Consider the following 21635-nt stretch of genomic DNA (forward strand, 5'->3'; position numbering starts at 1 on the left):
GAGGTGTGTTTGTTTCAAGATCCTTCCAGAGAGCTAAGATATAGGAATATAAATGTATATTAAAAAACATACAGGGGGGGTGCCTGGGTGGCACAGCGGTTAAGATTCTCCCTTCGGCTCAGGGCGTGATCCTGGCGTTATGGGATCGAGCCCCACATCAGGCTCCTCCGCTGGGAGCCTGCTTCTTCCTCTCCCACTCCCCCTGCTTGTGTTCCCTCTCTCACTGGCTGTCTCTATCTCTGTCGAATAAATGAATAAAATCTTAAAAAAAAAAAAACAAAAAAAACCATACAGGGGCTCCTGGGTGGCTCAGTTGTTAAGCATCTGCGTTCGGCTCAGGGTGTGATCCCGGCGTTCTGGGATCAAGCCCCACATCAGGCTCTTCCACTGGGAACCTGCTCCTTCCTCTCCCACTCCCCCTGCTTGTGTTCCCTTTCTCGCTGGCTGTCTCTCTCTCTATCAAATAAATAAATAAAATCTTAAAAAAAAAAAAACCCATATATATCTACAGCTATTTCTTTTTCTTTTTCTGCTGCCCTTCTTCCCTCCATTTTATTTCCTTCCCTTTCCTTTCTTCCTCTTCTTCTTTCTTCCTTTCCATACTAAAAGTCATGAGTTCATCCTGATGCCATCAATTCAACATTACAGGGGTAATTCCAGTCTTTTTTCCACACTTGGAAACAGTGAGGGAGCCTGGCTCCCATTATTCTAATATATTTACTCACTTGCTCAATTCTACAATACACAGTAGGTTGTTTCAGAATGACTAATCTATACTACTACAAAAAACTAGAGTTTAGTATTTTTTTTTATCTTTATACTGAATATCTAGGTCAAAGTCCTGTCTTCAGAAGTTACTTGTATATCCCCCTTCCATAACTGTTAACGTTATTCACTTAGAATACAGTTAAATGTATTATTTATGTTTGTTTTCTACTTAAGGTTTCCATTCTCCCCCATCCTTGTTGATATGAATATTTTTTGAACTTGTAAAACATTAACAGGGATGGTTCCACAAAGACAAAACTATATTAAAAAGCATACTTAGAGCAATGTCATTACTCCTACCCGCCCAATCCCATACATCTTGTTGCTGTTAACTCCCTGTAGGTAAACAATCTCTTTGGTTCTGGTTTATCCTTCCTGTGTTTCTTTTGGCAAAAGTAAACAGATTCATGTTAACTTTGATTACTTTTTTTTCTCATTTCACCTTTTGTATTACACAGAAGGTGACATACCATATATTTTCTTTGCATTTTCCTTTTTAAACTCAATGGATATAAGAATTGACTTTTATCTGGTGAATATGGACAATAAATATAATTAGTCTGGATGATTTCTGTTGTCTGAGTGTTTCTCTGAATTAAGATCACTTAATTACACTCAACTAAAGAATAATTGCTTGGGTCTCTATTTCAGATTGGTTGTAGAGAAAACACTTTCTGTGAGGGAAAAATTTTTAATGTAAAAATGTAATTTAAAAGATAAATTTGTAAGATTTATGTAAATATATAAGTATAAATATATTATGACTCTTGAGAAATTATGATGTTTAATTTTATTTTTAGGTTTACTGTAGAATAAAACAAATAACATTACATGCCACAGCTAGATGTGGGAAGAAGTGAGAACCAGAGCACAGTGGTTGAGTATTTTCTTCTAAGCTAGGATGAGGAATATCTGGGAACTTGTGGAAGAGAGGGAAAAGTATGATAGAACAAAGAAAAGGAATGGAAGGATAAGATAGAAAAGAGCACCCAGAAATGAAAAAGAAATGTTCAAGGAAGAAGAAAGTAGTTGTCAATAGGAGGTGGTGAAGGGGTTTTCGGTCAGATAAATATTTGAGGTCATTTTATATATCAGAGCTATATTATTTGTTAACCCAATACTTAAAAAAATACTATTCTGGTTAAAAAAAAATACATAACATGAGATCTACCCTATTAACAAGTTTTTAAATATACAGTGTGGTATTGTTAACTGTAAGCACAGTATTGTACAGCAGACCTCTAGGACTTTTTCATTTTGTATGATGTTAACCCAATTCTTAAAAAAAAATTTTCTTCAAAATTTAATTTACTGCTCAGGAGTTTCTCTTTTCTAGTTGCCACCAACTTTCTCCTCTTGATTTTTCTTCCCCAACGTTGGCAGAGAAGGGTTATAGTTTTTGAGTTTGTTCTTCTGACTCTTCCAGTGTTCCTTCATCATACCCCCTTCCCTTTTCTGTGTAATGGTAACATTCCAAAAGAGATCCCTGGGATTTGGTGGCAGGTCCTTGAATACATAAGGCAGACTTTTGCCAAGTGCTTTGTCTTACCAATAATTCTCTCCAACATTACTACTTCTTTTTGAATATTTCATGCAGCTCTATACTACTTTTTAGAAGAGATGTTTGACAATGTATTAAAAGATTTACATTTAAAAAATAATTGAATTATGTAAAATGCATTAGGAGAATTCTGGTATAAAATCTTTTGTAAAGCTGTTAAATACTCCTTAAATTATATTTATTGAAAGATGATTTTTAAAATACATTGTATTAGATATCTTAAAATAATTCCCTTATTTTTTTTATTAGTATGTCCATTTAAAAATCCTACCTTAAAAAGAATTTGTGTGTTCATTTCTGTTATCATAAGTTGGTGGTTGGTTATAGATCTCTAGCTTTTTGCAACCATCTGCCAAATCATTTCTGCTATTAAGCATTCTGCAAAAGTGCTCATGTGTCCTTTTTCCTAACACCCTATTCCAGGCCCTTTCATGTTTCCATGGACATTTCCTAAGGCATTTCTACTTTAAGAAATATGTTTTATATAATTTTAATGTTTCCTCTGTTCTTTTTCTCTTTTTTAACATTTCCCTCTTTTTAAAAAGTTTCTCTTCTTTAATGAACAAAAGGTTAATTTTCCACCTTAGGATGTAAATATCCATGTTTGTTATCCAAATCCACTTTTTTGTTCAGTAAATTAATACAGTAATATAACCATATTGATTATATTCTCTTCGCTACCCCATCCCTGGTAAATAATTAGAAGTAAATTGATCTCTAGTTTGGATCTTGCATTTCTAAAAGATTATAGAAAATTTGGAGAGAAGAAACAAAATAGTTGAATGGATAATTATGGGCTTAAAAATATTTGATATATGGGGACACCTGGCTGGCTCAGTCGGTAGAGCTTGTGACTCTTGATCTCAGGGTCCTGGTTTCAAGCCCCACATTGGGTGTGGAGCCTACTTAAAAGATTTTTTTTTAAATAAAAAAATAAAAATATTTGACATATATAATTTTATATTTATGGCTTATTCTAGGTGTGCTATTCATATAATCTGTTATCAGACAAAATACAAAGGCCAAAGATTTATTGAGTGCCAAATCTAAGCAAAGAGCTGACATTAGTTGTCCCAGTATATGTCTTCTGTGAGGCTATAGGAAGCAAGAATAATTTTAGCACTTGTCAGAAAATCAGTATTGGTATTTTAGGATAAGAAATATCAATGATCTAAATACATAAAATTTCTCAAATATGGAATAGATTTGAAGGAAATTTCTGGGTCCTTCATTTAAGAGTTATTTGGTTAATCTCTTTGGTGATGGATTCATTCATTATATGCAACAGTTGTTTATTATGTGGATATTCTGTGTTAGGCAATTGCTAACATTTAGTGAGAACAGACCTCGATAAAGTAAACAATGGCCACAGGATTAGCTTTCCACTTACTGTATGTCATCTTTACAATTTCCTCTTTGAGATTCTTTTCCCCCTTGCATTTTCTCTGTAAAGCAATGCATTAAAAAAAAAGTATATCCCAGTTAATTTCAAGTTAGCTTCATGAAGAGAATAACAACAGTTGAATTCAAAGTAATCTTATTACATTCAAAAATGACCCAGCGATAAATACAAAGTTAAAAGGAAGGTATGAGGAAAAGTGGTTGCTGCTAGTGGGTAGTTAGATGAAGGAAAAGGGTAGTTTATTGTAGAGGGCCTAGAAAATGAATGATGATAAAAGAAAGCTATTAGATAGAATAAGAAAAAAAAGAATGTCAGTGTAGTCTTTTTTTTTTTTTTTTTTTTTTGGTTAGGAGATGGTTACTGAGTTGGTCAAATTTAATAAATGCTTATTATGTAAAAGCACTATTACAAATAAAAATATGACTAAGACATGGTTCCCTGACCTGAGACAGATCACAGCCCAATAAAAAATGCTGTAGCAGAGCTGCAAATAATGTGCACTGTGTAAAAAAGAGGGAATGACTTTTCGATAAGAATGGGTAGATGGTTAGAGAAATAACCACAGGGTGCTAGGTGTTAAATGTTTCAAAGCCATCTGTATTAGAGTTTTCCAGAGAAATGTTTTAAAGCCATCTCAAGCATCTGACGTACATTTTAAGATATTACTCATTTTTTAGAGAGCGAGAGCACAAGCAGGGAGAGGCAGAGGAAGAAGCATACTCCCCGCCACTGAGCAGGGAGCTGGGTGGGGGCTTGATCAGATGGTTAACCAACTGAGCCACCCAGGTGTCCCTGACCTAGAAAAACTTTTAATGAATTGTTGATATTAAGACAGTCTTGAAAAGCCTTAAAAGTCAATTCAAGCAAAGTAAATTCTCTGAGTCAAAATTTGATTAGCCACATGACTTTTTTACTACAAAATAGATAGTTGGATGGATAGATAGATAGATAGATAGATAGATAGATAGATTTGGGGTAAGTTTCTAATTTTACTGTACTTAATTAAAATAATTATGAGCTATATATTACTAGATTTCATGATTATTCAAACCCACATTATTTCATGATCTCTCAGCTTTCTTTTCTTTCTTTCTTTCTTTCTTTCTTTCTTTCTTTCTTTCTTTCTTTCTTTCTCTTTCTTGTTTTTTTAAAGATTTTATTCGGGCACTTGGGTGGCTCGGTTAAGCGACTGCTTTTGGCTCAGGTCATGATCCTGGAGTCCCCGGATTGAGTCCTACACCAGGGTCCCTGCTGAGCAGGGAGTCTGCTTCTCCCTCTGACCCTCTCCCTTCTCCCCTCTCGGGCGCGCGCTCTCTCTCTCTCTTTCTCTCTCGCATTCTCCTTCGCTCAAATAAATAAAACCCTGTCATCATGACCCTAGTCGAGGTGCTTAACTGAGCCACACAGCTCAGCCTTCTATAGCACTTATTCTCAGCACAGTTGATTTGTCCCCGTGACATCTCTTAGTTTGCTTAGGTCCTTTAAAGTTGTAAGTTTAAAAAGCTGTGCTTTTTAACTATATATGTATGAAATTTTTGAGAACAGCAATCAAGTAGCCTGCTCCTTTTTTGTCTACCTAGTGCTTGGCACAGTGTAAAATCGTATGAGGCAATTATTTTAAAATTTGGAATTATCAATTGTTAAATTAATTAAACAACAAGGCCATTAAACAGAGGTGGCCCTAATGCCTTTGGCCAGCGTGAGCAAATGAAAATCTGAAGTCTGTAAACACCTCAAAGTTTTGAAATTGAAACCTAAGGACAACCAATCATAAACAGCCAACTAGGCCTTAGGCTATAACCAATCAATGATTTCCTTACTTTGCTTCCCCCTCTTCTCTATAAAAATCTCTTCCTCAGCTCCTATTGGTGAAACACTCTACCACTTTTGGTTTAGTGCTGCCCATTTGGAAGATTTTTGCTCAAATAAACTCTTAAAATTTTTGTTAGGCCACAGTTTATGTTTTTATTTTTTATTTTTAGAGAGGGAGAGAAGAGGGGAGGGGCAGAGGGAAGGAGAGAATTTTTTTTTTTTTTTTAAAGAGGCAGGGAGGAGGGGCAGAGAGGGAGAATCTTAAGAGGCTCCATGCTGTGCATGGAGTCCGATGCAGGGCTTGATCTTACAACCCTGAGATCATGACCTGAGCTGAAATTAAGAGTCGGATACTTAACAGACTGAGTCATACCAGTGCCCCTGCTTCAGTTTATTTTTTAACACCATTTAACTGCCCTGGTTCCTGTCTTCTATACTTTCCAGCTTTTCTATAGCCTGCAAAAAGAAAAAAAAAAAATAAGACCACAAAACTGTGCTTAATTAAAAAGCTTTCTTGACATTTCTCTTGGCCCCCTTTGACCATATCCCAGTGGAGTTTTATTGTCCCTCTGATCTATCATAGCATTATACACTTACTTCTATAACACCACTTGTTTCAAGACTTTATAATTTTGTTTTTGTGCCTATTTTCCAATAGATTTGTTTTTCCCTTGACAGTAGGAACAATTATTTGAGTAGGAATATTATTTGTCCTTATGTCTCCAGTGCCTAGCACTATGTTAACTAGTCTAGTAGTCGGTACCTGTTCAACAGATATTTGTTGATTGAGTAAATTCAAATAGATTTCTCAAGTATAATTTCTTTTAGGTAAATTTCATCTGATTTCTAAGTTAGGAAGAGTGGAAAAAAGTGTAGAAGCTCACTGTGGAGCAGTTCTTGCAGGAAGATGGAATTATGAAGGAACAGCATTAGTTACAGGTAAGTTGTCTGCAAAAATGACATTTTAAATGAATTTTTTAAAGAAAAAATTTCACAGAATCAGAATATTTTCTTTAGTAATAGTGTCTTTCATTGTCCAATAGCAAATAATTGGCACAGTATTGAACTAGGCTGCTAGATGATGTTATAATTCAGAATGTCATATTAATTATTAGTTTTCATATATGACTTACAGAGAATGTTCTGTCAAGGCTTTTGAAATGGTCAATTATGGAGTAAATAAAAGTTGTAATTCTTTAAAATTTTGAAATTAAAAATAGTCTTATTTAACTGACATTTACCCCTGTTCCATCACTCTCCCATCTCCTGCCCTATTCTCATAAGCATTCTCATCTTCATCTATGGTATTAGTTATCTAATGTTGTCTAACAAATTATCCCAAAAGGTAATGGCTTAAGATAATAAACATGTATTATCTCATAGTTTCTATGGGACAGGGAACAACTTAATTTAGCTGGGGGGTTCTGTGTCAGACTCAAGATGTTGGATAGGGTTGCTGTCATGTGAAGGCTTGATTGAGGCTGGAGGTTCTGCTTCCAAGATGGCTCACTCATATGCTCTTGGCAAGAGGTCTTAGTTCCTCTCTGACTATTGGCAGGAGACCTTAGTTCCTCACCACATGGGCTTCTCCATAGGGCTGCTTGACTGTTGTAACAACCAAATAGTATGCTTCATAAGGGAGTGATCCAAGAGAGAGAAAGATGGTAGCTACAATATATTTTATGACCCACCCTTGGAAGTCATACTCCATCATTTCTAGTGTATTCTATTAGAAGCAAGTCACTATAGCCCAAAGGAGAGAGAAATTAAGCTCCACCTATCAAAAGGAGGAGTAACAAAGATTACGGATATGTAATCAAACCACCAACCTATCCCTTTCTTTAGGACTTTTTTCAGTGAGTTGTCTCCTCTCCTGCCTATTTTTTCAACTTGTCCTTTTCCAGTTGTTTCTTTTTCAGCATATAAATGAATTTAGATGTCATCCATCTTGAAATTGAGAAGAATGAAATAAAAATCCCGCCTTTAACAAATGATTCTCTCTAGAGAATTCTTTCTTTCTTCTTTTAGGCAAGCTGTTCAAAAGAAAAGTCTACTACTTCACTCCATTCAGTCCCCAACTCACTGGTATTTGTCTGCAACTCTTACTGCACTGAAAGCACATTTCTTAGAATTCTCGGATGGAGATTTTAGTGAAAATGAAAGCATTATTTGAATAATATACTCATAAGTCTTCTAAGATTAAAGGAAAATATAAAAATTTTTGGCATGGAAGTTAGCCTACTCTGACAAAATTTTTTCAAAGTAATTTCAGTTAAATTTTACAGTTATGAAGCACTGTCGTTTAATGAGTAAACTGTGTCTGAATTTTAAATATGTATTAACATAGATATACTGATTTTTATATGCAAATTTAATGTTTAAATTTATTTCCTATAGATAAAAATATCAATTATTTTTTCTCTTTATAGTTGGAGAAGACGGACAAATAAAAATCTGGTCAAAGACTGGGATGCTGAGATCAACTCTAGCTCAGCAAGGTACATATATTAATCAATTAAGATATCTTAACATTTCCCTTTAAGAACTGTTATAGTTCTTTTTTTTTTTTTAAAGATTTTATTTATTTATTCGACAGAGATAGAGACAGCCAGCGAGAGAGGGAGCACAAGCAGGGGGAGTGGGAGAGGAAGAAGCAGTCTCATAGCGGAAGAGCCTGATGTGGGGCTTGATCCCACAATGCCCGGATCACGCCCTGAGCTGAAGGCAGACGCCCAACCGCTGTGCCACCCAGGCGCCCCAAGAACTGTTATAGTTCTTAAGACTGATTTAGATAAGGTTCAAAGCCTGAAATCTCTTATTTTTTTTTAAAAGATTTTGTTTATTTATTTATGTGAGAGAGAGAACGCACATGAGTGGAGGGGCATCGCTGAGAGGGAGAGGGAGAAGATCCCAAGCAGACTGCACTGAATGGGGAGCCCAATGCAGGACTTGATCTCACGTCCCAGAGATCATGACCTGAGCTGAAATCAAGAGTTGGATGCTTAACCAACTGAGGCACCCAGGCACCCTGAAATCTCTTATTTCTATTTATACGCTTTCCTCTTACTTTCCATGTTGCCTGATAGGCCATGGTAACTGTATTTTTTGAGCCAAGAAATATAAGAAACACTCAAGGACTTTTTCTTCTTTAGTGAGTCTATATAAATGCAGTTAAAGGCTGATGATTCTTTTAAAAATAATTCTGGGGGCGCCTAGGTGGCTCAGTCGTTAAGCGTCTGCCTTTGGCTCACGTCATGATCCCAGGGTCCTGGGATCGAGCCCTGCATCAGGCTCCCTGCTCAGTGGGGAGTCTGCTTCTCCCACTCCCACTCCCCCTGCTGGTGTTCCCTCTCTCTCTGTGTCTCTCTCTGTCCCATAAATAAAATCTTTAAAAAAAAAATTCTGAATCCTTATGAGCATATACTATCTGGAATAGGATTGGGTATCTAGTTAAGTAAATAATAGTAATAGAAACATTAAGAGTAACTCCTTACTTAAAAGTCCTAATAGCCTCATAATATTATCACCCTTTCTAAATTGTATTTTACATTTGATATCTATACTAATGGAGGGGAGCAGATACCCTGATGGTCCAAAACTTGGTAAACTGCAACGCTTAGAGTAGCATCTCAGTTTTCCATGTTAATTGGAAAGAAGTGCCCATAAAGTCAATTCAGTGGTCATTCCTGTTGGGATTTAGATTACATATGATTTTTTTGTGTGTGTATAGCAGTTTTATTTTCCTGATTAGATTTTATCTAGTAATAGTAAAGCAGTTTCATGTTGAACTGAGCATGTATCAGTTGATCTTCAAAGGTAGCAGACCATTCTTTTTTTTTTTTAAGATTTTTATTTATATATTTATTTATTTGACAGAGAGAGAGAGACAGCCAGTGAGAGAGGGAACACAAGCAGGAGGAGTGGGAGAGGAAGAAGCAGGCTTCCCAGTGGAGTAGGGAACCCGATGTGGGGCTCGATCCCAGAACCCTGGGACCATGCCCTGAGCCGAAGGCAGACTCTTAACGACTGAGCCACCCAGGCGCCCCAGTAGCAGACTATTCTTGAGAATTATATGATAAAGTTACATTGTGAAGCATCTCTGGTAACTGACGTGCAAAAATTTCCAGATTTCATTTTTAAGAAATTTTTTTTAAAGATTTTATTTATTTATTTTAAGAGAGAGTGAGAGAACACAAGTAGGGGGAACAGCAGGCAGAGAAAGAGGGAGAAGCAGGCTCCCCACAGAGCAGGGAGCCTGATACGGGGCTTGATCCCAGGACCCTGGGATCATGACCTGAGCTGAAGGCAGACGTTTAACCGGCTGAGCCACCCAGGTGCCCCCAGATTTCATTTTTTAAGTCATGTTTACTCTTAGGATGGTGTTAAAATAGTTACATTTCTTTAGCTACACATTGACCAAATTTTAGAAAAGGTAACCATAAATACTAGGTAGTGTTTATCTAGGTAACCATAAATACCTGGTAGTGGTTATCTCCTGAGGTTAATGTTTGAAGCACAAAAATGTTGATGAAATCAGTTTATACGTTTTTTTTCTCTGATTGCTTCGCTTTGGGTATCATATCTAAGAAACCATTGCCTAATCCAAAGTCATGAAGATTTAGACCTATATTTTCTTCTAAGAGTTTTGTAGTTTCAGTGATAACATTTTTGTCTACAATCCATTTTGAGTTAGTATTTGTGTATGTTTATTTAGAGAGGTATGGGTGGTACTTTTTTTTTTTTCCTTCCTTCTAAATAGATAGGTAAATAAGTTCTCTTAGAAAGCTAAAATATTGATTGGTCATAATATAGGTAATTTTATTATGTCTTCATCGCATCATGTAATCATATTTTCCATTGACATTCCAAATAGCTGTAATTTTCTTAACATCAAATAACTGTGAAAGGGCTGATCATTTTTATCTCATTTGAATCTTATTTATTTTCCTCTCTCAGGGTTTATATTAAGTATGAGATTAATGAGCAAAATTAAATTATATAGATTTTATTTTAGTTAACCTATTGGTATTTCAAGGTGATCAGATATCTTTAGATTAAGAATTACAGATTTACCATAGAACTGTGCATCTGATTTTTAGGTTTTTGATTGTTTGGGCCACCCACACTTTCCTAATAAGGCATAGACTTTTCCTGTTTTATCTCTAGGAAAAATCATTGGAAAAATTAAGTTATAATGCTATTAACCCTGAAGGAAAAATCTCTGGTTATTTATAAGGTTTATTTGATTTATTAGAGACTACAACTTTTGAGAGTGATTATGAACTACTGAGAGCTGGATGCTAAAGGCTCAAATAAGGAGGCCACAATAGGTGGGGTAGGGGACTTCTGCGTCTTTTAGGGGAAAAACTGTAAGTTTTGGCACAAAAATGAAATAACATAAGCCTGAATTATTGTAAAACTTGGAATTCAGTAAGCAATGTTGAAAGCATCCTTGCGATTTTTACTACATGTTTATATTAATTACATTTATTTTTGATGAATAGAAAAATTCCTGAATTCATTTCCTTTTTTTAGAAATACATATTTTATTCATTTATTTATTTTTAAAGATTTATGTATTTATTTTAGAGAGAGAGAGAGCGAGCACGTTCACATGAGTAGGGGGAGGGGCAGAGGGAGAGAATCTTCAAGCAGACTCTCCACTGAGCGTGGAGCCTGTCATAGGACTCAGTCTCAAAACCCATGAGATCATGACCTGAGCTGAAACCAAGAGTTGGACACTTAACAGACTGAGCCACACAGGCACTCCCTTAATTCATTTCTTAATGTTTGGAGACAGATATATAGATAGAAAAAATCATGGCCATCACTTTCTCCTCTAATACAGAAAAAGCATTAATCCCAAGTTGTTGTTTTTTTTTTTTTTTTTAATTTGACTTAGTTTAAAAACAATTCTTACTGGTACCTATGAGGAGTTGTTTTTCCTTATTAGAGAAAAATAGTGTATGGGCCAGGGATAATTATAATTAAGCATTGTGTATTTTAATTATAGGCTAAATTGTGTTACATTGTGTATTTTAATGATAGGCTAAAATTGGAGTAGAGTAATACTCTGGAGTAGAGTAAACCTCTGAGGACATTTCCCCCACATTATATTCAAATGGAAAAATGGAATGACAAAAATGCAACCTGTCTATAATGAATTTAGTAAAGGAGGTGAACTGGAAATATAAATAACTCTAACATAGCCAGGATGTTTTTGTTATTATAAGGTGCTGTGAGAGGACAGGAAAGCAGAGATTATCGCTTTGGGGGGAAAAAAGTATCAGAGAGTCTTCCTGGCAACTATTGGAATGTCTAATTTTTTTTTTTTTTTTTTTTAGAGGGGGTTGCAGGGAAGGGCAGAGGGAGACGTAGAGAATGAATCTTAAGCAAACTCTATGCCCAGTGCAGAGCCTGATGTGGGGCTCGATCTCACAACCCTGACATCATGACCTGAGCCAAAACCAAGAGTCAGACGCTCAACTGACTGAGCCACCCAGGTGCACTTGGACTATCTTTTGATTGAGCTTTGAAGGATAAAGAAATTAGGGAAGGAAATGGACTTGTTGGCAATGGAGTGGAGCTGTGGAGGAAGTTAGTGATCAAAGGCATAGAGGCAGTACAGCGTACGGCATGGAAATCAGACCCTTGGGCCAGAGGGTAGGCTGTATGAGGCTGTATATCCAGAGGGACCAAGACATTGATGGTGCTGTTACTAAAGGAAGTGGTTTTGATTTTATTCTATGAGCATACCAAACCTTAAAAAAATAAGCAGAATAATAAGAGATAAAGACTATCTCTTGGGAACATAAACTTAGCAGTAATATGTAGGATAAATTAGAAGAAATAGAGATTACATGGGGTGGCCAGCAGCAGACACATGAAAAGATCTCAACATCACAGACCATCAGGGAAATGCAATTTAAAACCACAATGGGATATCATCTTAAACCTGTCAGAATGGCTAAAATGAAAAAGACAAAAAACAAGTGTTGATGAAGATGTGGAGAACAGGGAATCCTCATGCACTGATGGTGGGACTGTAAGTTAGTATAGCCAGTGTGGAAAATAGTATGGAGGTTCCTCTTAAAAACAGAAATATCATATGATCCAGTAATTCTACTACTGGGTATTTACCCAAAGAAAATGAGAACACTAATTCAGAAAGGTATATACATGTTTACTGCAGCGTTATTTACAATAGTCAAGATATAGAAGCAATCTAAGCGTCCATCGATAGATGAATGGATAAAGAAAATGTGGTATATATGTACAATGGAATATTATGCAGCCATAAAAAGGATGAGGTTATCTCACTTGAGACAACATGGATGGAGCCCAAGGGTATCATGTTAAGTGAAGTAAGTCAGACAGAGAAAGACAGATACCATATGATTTCACTCATATGTGGAATCTAAAAACAAAACAAATGAATTAACAAAAAGCAGAATCTGACTTATACAGAACAAACTGATGGTTGCTAGAGGGAAGGGGGTACAGGAATGGGCAAAATGGTTTAAGGGGAGTGGGAGATACAGGCTTCCAGTTATGGAATGAATAAGTCACAGGAATACAAAGCACAGCATAAGGAATATAGTCAATGATATTGTAATAGTGTTGTATGATGGCAGATGGCAGCTACACTTGTGGTGAACATAGCATAAAGTATAGAGAAATTGAATTACTGTGTTGTACCCCTGAAACTAATGTAACATTGTGTGTCAGCTACACAAAAAAATTAAAAATAATAATAACAAAAAAATGAAAAAAATGGGGGTGACCAGTAAGGAGATTATTGGAATGTTCTATGCTAGTATGCATTGAAGCTTGAACAGAGACAGTGATGATGGTTGAAAAAAACTGACTAGTTCTTAGTGGCTGACAGGAATGATATCCTGTAAGAGGTGAAGAATTCGGAGAGAAGAATATGTGTAGAGGAATGATAGTTTTGAATGTGTAGAGTTTGAAGTCTTTGGTGCAAGTGGAAATACCGTGTTAGCACTCAGAGGTAAAGGCTGAAATATTAATGTGAGAATCAGTTATAGAAAGGTAAAAGGTGAGGGGCGCCTGCGTGGCTCAGTCGTTAAGCGTCTGCCTTCGGCTCAGGGCGTGATCCCGGCGTTATGGGATCGAGCCCCACATCAGGCTCCTCCGCTGGGAGCCTGCTTCTTCCTCTCCCACTCCCCCTGCTTGTGTTCCCTCTCTCTCTGGCTGTCTCTCTCCCTGTCAAATAAACAAATAAAATCTTTAAAAAAACAAAAAACCCTAATTTCTTAAAAAAAAAAAAAAAGAAAGGTAAAAGGTGAAGCTATAGGGGAGGTTGCGATCCCCAAGAGAGAAGTGGCTAGGATAGAAACTAAAGATACAAATGCATTCATTTACGCTTTTTCTCTTTACTAACCCAGTGACATATGTAACTGAAAAGTTGCTTTTTTTGTGTAGATTTTTGCAATCTACCTGATTGCTTACTGTTAATATATGTTCCTACGAATAGAATGAAGGGGAAATAGTTCTTGGCTTTTTAATTCTTGATGATTTGGCAACCAAAAAAAATTGAGTTCCTACTATCATGAACAACACAATAAACAACTGGTTGCTTATTGCATTACAAAGTAATTTCTAGTGGTAGCAGGTACTATACAGTGCTTATAGAGTATCACACTGTGCTCTAAGTACTTTACTTACGTTCACCCAGTGCAGACCTATATTGCATTCAAGGCAAAGATAGCTAATACTTCAGTGTAATAGTGAAGAGTTTGTTTCAAAAGCATTCTTAAAAACATGCAAAAACATTTTTAGGGGCTACTTTTTAGTATGAGTGTGAAAAACATGGTATATTTGACCATGTACTTCCTTAAAACAATTGAGATACATTTTTGTCTCCTCTTCTGTGGTTTAAAATGCCTTCAACAGGTTGAAAGAATTTAGATAATTTGTTTTACAGAGAGATAAGGGTCTGACATTTAACACAACCCCAGGTGCATGTGGTTTCTTAAAAAATGTCAAAAAGGTCACGTGATCTTAGTGTACAAAGTCAGAAAAACAAGATATTTTTGAGTGTCTTAACTGAAATGGAACATAAATAAAAATTCCCAATATAAAAAACAAGAAATTAATTATTATGAAACTCCTTTTGTTTTTTGTCCATTTTTTTGGTTAATGTTGGAATTAATAACATTACATAATTTGCTAAACTTTTTGTTGAAAACTTATTTAACCTGAAGGCTGTAGTTGTTATTTTCGTACTGACTTCGCGAAGTGAAGTGTAGCACTGAGAGTAATTCAATGCTTTAATAAGCATGTTTCTTTAAAAAAAATATTTTAAATATTACAGTTTTGTTTGCATTACAGAAATGCAAGTGGGATGGATTTCATCATAATAAAAGTCCTTATTTTCTTTATGAAGCTAATTTTTCCACTTTCAATAATGATGTTCATCAGAACTACCAAAATTGGAAGTTGTATAGTATATCTCCTTTTGGAAAAGAAAACATTGATATATACAGTAGTTTCACACTTAACATTTCATTATAAATATGAGAGATGAATATAATGAAAACTGCTCTTTGTTCTTGATGTTATATCCATTTTAAAGATTAGTGGTTAGGAAGATTGAACTAATGAGATTTAGCTATTAATCTTATCTCTCACACCCCATATTTGTTTTTTAATTAAACAAATGTGGTTAAAAGCCACATGTTATAGCAAAGGAATTGCTTAACTTTTCCTCTATAATCTTATTTTGTTTTATACTCAAATTTCTTATATCTGTTTTTTTAAACATTATTATTGTTTAAAAAATATTTTATAATCAGGAAATGAATAAACTCTCAAGTCCCAACAGGGAAGATAAGTATTCTGAAGATTTATAAGGTTTATTTTATTTATTTATTTATTTTTTTGGAATCTTTTTTTTTTTTTTTTTTAAATGATTTTTTATTATATTATGTTAGTCACCATACAGTACATCCCCGGTTTCCGATGTAAGGCTCGATGATTCATTAGTTGTGTATAACACCCAGTGCACTATGCAATACGTGCCCTCCTTACTACCCATCACCGGTCTATCCCATTCCCCCACCCCCCTCCCCTCTGAAGTCCTCAGTTTGTTTCTCATAGTCCATAGTCTCTCATGTTTCATTCCCCCTTCTGATTACCCCCCGATTTATAAGGTTTAGAAGCAAGGAAATGGTGACACAGCTGACTTAATGAGGCCACAAATTCAATGTTAAAGAGGACAAAAGCGTCCCTAGCTCCTCATCCTATACCCCAACTGTGCCTTTTACCACAACTAAAGGGCTAGAGTCACATCCTGTATAACTCAATGGGAGTCGTATTTACTGAATTATTTCCTTGGGGGTAGATGTTTGTCATCGTTTAGTGTACACCCCAGGAAAGTGTAATTTTACTGATTGTATTCATGATGATTTGATAGTCTTTAATTAAAATATATTAATTTACTTTTTTGCACAATAATTGCAACTATAATAATGGAAATAAAGAAGGTACCTATATATAACTCTACCACCCTATCCAATAAGCATTCAGCTTCTGTTCCCTTCCAGTACTCATCAAGAACCACATTTGAAATATCTGAAATTTTTATTTACATTTTCTGGGGAGTTTATTAGAATTGAATTCTATTTGGCGATTTACTTGTGAAATCCAGGTCAGCTGCTAGCTACTTCCTGAGAATATTCCAAGAGAATGTACTTACCAAGTACAGAAGAAGTGCCTTCTGAATGAGGTTGGCCATTTGTGGGTTCCTCTGATGCAGAATAACCCTAGATGTCATTGACTGAATAGCATATTTAGACCCAATATAATACCTAACCTGAATCATGAAAGGCATGCTTCAGGGGTTTTTTTGCGCTAGGTCTGTTGTAAAATAGACTTTCTAAATCCCTTAAACCACTGAGACTTGCTCACAACCGAATTATATCCTGATTGGGAAGAAAATGGCATGAAAGAAGTAGGGTGCCACTTGAACACAGGCCTTTATCTTACTGAAATTTACTCCCTTTTGATTACTGATTACTCCCTGTTGATTAACATCAGTTGGGTTTTCCATTTAAATGAACAATTTAATCTTATTGATTACGTATACATAAATCCTCAGATCCAGATTTCATTTTACTAAGAATCTCTTATTCATTCACAGAAGGTCAACTGCTACAGTAGTCTGAGGAGTTCTAGACAATTTTTGAAAGCGGCTTTAGAAATATAAATGGATTAATATTTCATAGATTAATTGTATACTTGATTCACTTTCCTAATGGATGGCAACTGGGTCAGACAGTGGAATACAGATTATTTAATGCTTTCTATAGGTATGATATTCATTTTTTAAAAACTCAGTTCAAATAAAGTATAGCCTTCTAGAAGATATTAAATAATGTAGAAAGTCATTGAGTTAAAAAATACCTTCTCTAAATTCCTAACCTAAGAAATTGAAAACAGTATGAAATTTAAAGAATGGTATGTAAGTCAAACATGTACTTTTCTCCTGAAAGTGTAAGTCAACTTCATCCTGATTATGGGATATCTGAACTCTTCTTAGCCTAGCTTTCAGGCCAAAGCCACACTTGATAGATAAAAAAACTTTCCCTAATCTGATATTTAATTTGCCATTTGTAAACTCATAGATAGGAGAGATATATCATTTTGGGGCAGGGTGATTTCTGTCCATTAGAGTACTGCTTAAGCAGCAGCTGAGTGGTAGGTCTCTTTCCTGTAGTAGCCTCAGGAATGGGAATTAATCAATAAGGTAAATACACCATGTATATTGTTGTATGGAAAATTTAAGTCAACTTATGTATTGAATCAGTTTAAGCATTGATGTCATGATACTTTATATCTTAAAATAATGAAGTATATTTATTTTATGTTCTATATTTCAATAGCGCACTATACTTAATTCCTAAAAACTCCCATCATACCTTTTCAGCAAGATCAAAATTAGTTAAAAACAGTTTTTCAGTTGCTTACAGTAGATTTCAATGGTTAATATTAACTCAGTCTGTTTCAATATCAATTATGCTCCAATTTGAAAGGGCCGTTGAATAAGAAGGAAATGAAATGACACCCCACATTGCTTTTTTGATCCTCTTAGCTATCTCTCTTATTATAAGGCATAATAATGAAAATCTCTTGTTTTTTTTTTTTTTTCTTTTCCTTTTTACAGGAACACCAGTATATTCAGTAGCGTGGGGCCCTGATTCAGAAAACGTTCTTTACACAGCAGGCAAGCAGCTGATCATTAAACCTCTTCAACCAAATGCTAAAGTTTTACAGGTACTTCTCAGGCATTTGCAAACTGTTATCAGGATCTGTTGGACTGCTAAGTGAGAGGTCACTTTCTCAGGAGTCCCTTTCTTCTGGGTGGTCTTTCTGTCTGAGGCTTTTAAGTGTGTGTTTTTATTAGCCTTTATTACAGAATAGGGGATATCTGGTTATGTTTCTAACAAGGTTCACTTCCTCCTTATTCCAACTTACATTATACCAGTGAATCATAAATGTGTTTTGAGTTACTGAATTGTCACATGATTTGGCATGATAGGCATCTTTAAATTTAGCAGAGTCAGCCTCACATGTATAGATTTGAGATGAAACAGGACAAAATCTTAAAACTTTAAAAGCTTGTTTAGACTGTGTTTCTTATCGTTATAACTAGCATCCTCCTTCTCTTCAACATCATTTATTCAATACACTTAAGCTTTCTCTAAAACCTTAGCATTCTTTTAGTATTTTTAGAGTGGAGGGCTTGTCAGTAAATGTTTAGAACAAGTTAGGTGTATATAATTTTACAAAATATATAGAAACAAAACAATGGTGGCAGTTAAGACAGGTCAGAGTAGGACAAATTAATGGAAATCCTTTAGGCCTATTCAGATTTCAATGTTTGATTTCAGTGTTAAAAGGCAGAATCATTTTCTTCATATTTTGATAATGACGCAGTGTAGTGTGGATAATAAAAATACAGGCTTCAGACTTAATCACCTGATTTCAGATGTTCACTCATTTACCTAAATGTAACTTTAGGCAAGTTAAAAAATAATCTTTGATTCTCAGCTTTCTCACCTCTTAGTTGTGATGCTAATACCTCCTTATAGGACTGTCGTGAGGATTAAATGAGTTAAATTGCAAAGTGCATGTGACAGTCTATACAATAAGCACATTGAGTGCATACAGTAAGCACTCAATATAGAGTAGTTGTTACTATAGATGTTAACTGTGTGAGTTATTATGTCATCTCTACCTTTTAGTCAGCCCCTAATAAGTTAGAGCCAAGGAGGCTGGAGAAAAGATGTAGAATGACTGGATCCTGAGTAAGGGATTTGGTGCTGGAAATTGAGCAGCTGCAATGGGTATAAAAGTGTTTTAAGAAAAGCATCAGATTTAACAGTTGAGTAGGTATAGATTTTGGGAAGTAAGGAAATAGAAATGACATTGAGTTTCCATAATTTTAACTTCAATGTAGATTTAGCTATATATATTTCATAAAGTCATCATGAATTTTGGTTTTTACTGCATGCAGAATACTCTGCTAAGAACTATGGTACAAACAAGAAATAGAAGATACAAGTCCTTGGGGCGTCTGGGTGGCACAGCGGTTAAGCGTCTGCCTTCGGCTCAGGGCGTGATCCTGGCGTTATGGCATCGAGCCCCACGTCAGGCTCCTCCGCTATGAGCCTGCTTCTTCCTCTCCCACTCCCCCTGCTTGCGTTCCCTCTCTCGCTGACTGTCTCTATCTCTGTCGAATAAATAAATAAAATCTTAAAAAAAAAAAAAAAAAAAGAAGATACAAGTCCTTGCTTGCCCTTAAGCAGCTAAGGTAAAGAATTTGGGCAAATAGAGGAAGCTGTGAAAGAGGACTAGTTCTGCCTGCCTTTAGTTAAAGTCCTTCCATACTACTTAAACTCTAAAAATCTGCTTTAAAATTATACAGCAAAAATAGGCAAGAGGAATCTTTTGGTTTATAGTTACGTGATTTATCAAGATACCTGTAATTAGGCTTATATAAATGAAACTCAGAAAGATACTATATATTACCATTGGTAAATTATAGTTCAGTGGTTTAGTAGAATCTTTGGGCCAGCACTTAGTGGAGGGAAAGAAAAGTATTCATTGCCAAAATTCAGCTAGAGTGGAAGAGGAGTTAAAGTATAATTAGTAACTTAATGCAATTTTTTTTTTCTTCTTTTTGGTAAACTAAAGCTGAGGCAGTTTTCCTTGGGCATAAAAACATATTCAAATTTGAATTGTGCACAAAAGGAGACACAATCCTTGCTTGTAGAATACAGTTCAAAAGTATATACCTGATTTCCCTCAAAAGCTTTAGGGACTTTTCTAGAGACCCAGAACTTGGTTTTATAGTGAGGAGACTTTTGTTTATTTATTCATTCAGTGAAAATGTAGTGCATACATACTATATGCCAGATACTATGCCACATGTGAGATAACTCAGAGTGAAACAGAACATAGTTCCTGCCCTCTTGTTGTTCAAAGGAATTTCACAAAATGCCCAGTTAATTGAAAAATTAACATTGTCTATGCCTTATGTGTAGTATATAAATATGTGTAATATATAAACTGATAATCCTAAATCATAGTATACAGAAAGTTTAAATCATATTTTGTTCCTAACTTTTGAATATGCAAAATTTATTTTTGTAGCTTTAAAATGAAACTCTTGGGGCGCCTGGGTGAGTCGTTAAGTGTCTGCCTTCGGCTCAGGTCATGATCCCAGGGTCCTGGGATCAAGCCCCACATCGGGCTCCCTGCTTGGCGGGGAGCCTGCTTCTCCCTCTCCCATTCCCCTTGCTTGTGTTCCCTCTCTCGCTGTCTCTCTGTCAAATAAATAAATAAAATCTTAAAAAAAAAATGACACTCTTGAGAATCTCTGTGTATGTGTATCTATATATACTCATATCTGTGTCTATGTATTGTTATTTTTATCCTTGCAGTTTATTTCAGGACATTGTATTAATTTGGCAGTAAATTGTGTGAATTAATGCTTTTTAAAGTATATTATCAAAACATTTGTTTTTGAGAGTACATATTTTAATATATCTTGAATAAAGCAAGCTATGAATTATTGCTTATTCTTAGATCTTGTTTGACCCTAATTTAATATTTTACTCTGTGTGCATTAAGAACAATAGGATTGACTGTAGTTCAACATAGTACTGGAAGTCCTAGTCTCAGTAATCAAACAACAAAAAGAAATAAAAGGCATCCAAATCGCAAGGAAGAAGTCGAACTTTCACTCTTCACAGACGACATGATACGCCATGTAGAAAACCTGAAAGACTCCACCAAAAAATTGTTAGAACTGATACAGGAATTCCACAAAGTTGCAGGATATAAAATCAATGCACAGAAGTTTGTTGCACTTCTATATACCAATAATGAAGCAGCAGAAAGAGAAATCAAGGAATCAATCCCATTTACAATTGCACCAAAAACCATAAGATACCTAGGAATAAACCTGACCAAAGAGGCAAAAGATCTGTACTCTGAAAACTATGGAACACTTATGAGAGAAATTGAGTAAGACACAAGAAATAGAAAAACATTCCATGCTCATTGATTGGAAGAACAAATATTGTTAAAATGTCTATACTACCCAAAGCAATCTACACATTCGATAAAATCCCTATCAAAATAACACCAGCATTTTTCACAGAGCTAGAACAAACAATTCAAAAATTTGTAGGGAACCACAAAAGACCCTGAATAGCCAAAATAATGTTGAAAAAGAAAACCAAAGCTTGAGGCATCACAATCCCAGACTTCAAGCTGTATTACAAAGCTGTAGTCATCAAGACAGTATAGTATTGGCACAAAAACAGACACATAGATCAATGGAACAGAATAGAGAACCCAGAAATGGACCCTCAACTCTATGGTCAACTAATCTTCAACAATGCAGGAAAAACTATTCAGTGGAAAAAAGACAGTCTCTTTAACAAATGGTGTTGGGAAAATTGGACAGCAACATGCAGAAGAATGAAACTGGACAACTTTCTTTCTTTCTTCCTTCCTTTCTTTCTTTCTTTCTTTCTTTCTTTCTTTCTTTCTTTCTTT

General features: G+C 35.4%; 1 protein-coding gene across 3 annotated transcripts in view; it reads left to right on the top strand.

Annotated features, from left to right (window-relative positions):
- The window catches only part of IFT80 (intraflagellar transport 80), a 116589-nt gene that overhangs the window by 19345 nt on the left and 75609 nt on the right, over positions 1-21635 (top strand). For all 3 annotated transcript variants that reach the window (XM_008706621.2, XM_008706625.2, XM_040636626.1), the window contains exons 4-6: positions 6372-6482; positions 7973-8041; positions 17731-17840. In XM_008706621.2, coding sequence (XP_008704843.1) covers positions 6372-6482; positions 7973-8041; positions 17731-17840 — 290 coding nt within the window. The remainder of the gene's footprint in view (positions 1-6371; positions 6483-7972; positions 8042-17730; positions 17841-21635) is intronic.

This window comes from Ursus maritimus, unplaced genomic scaffold (genome assembly GCF_017311325.1).
Source record: "Ursus maritimus isolate PB19 unplaced genomic scaffold, ASM1731132v1 scaffold_20, whole genome shotgun sequence".
Lineage (NCBI taxonomy): Eukaryota > Metazoa > Chordata > Mammalia > Carnivora > Ursidae > Ursus > Ursus maritimus.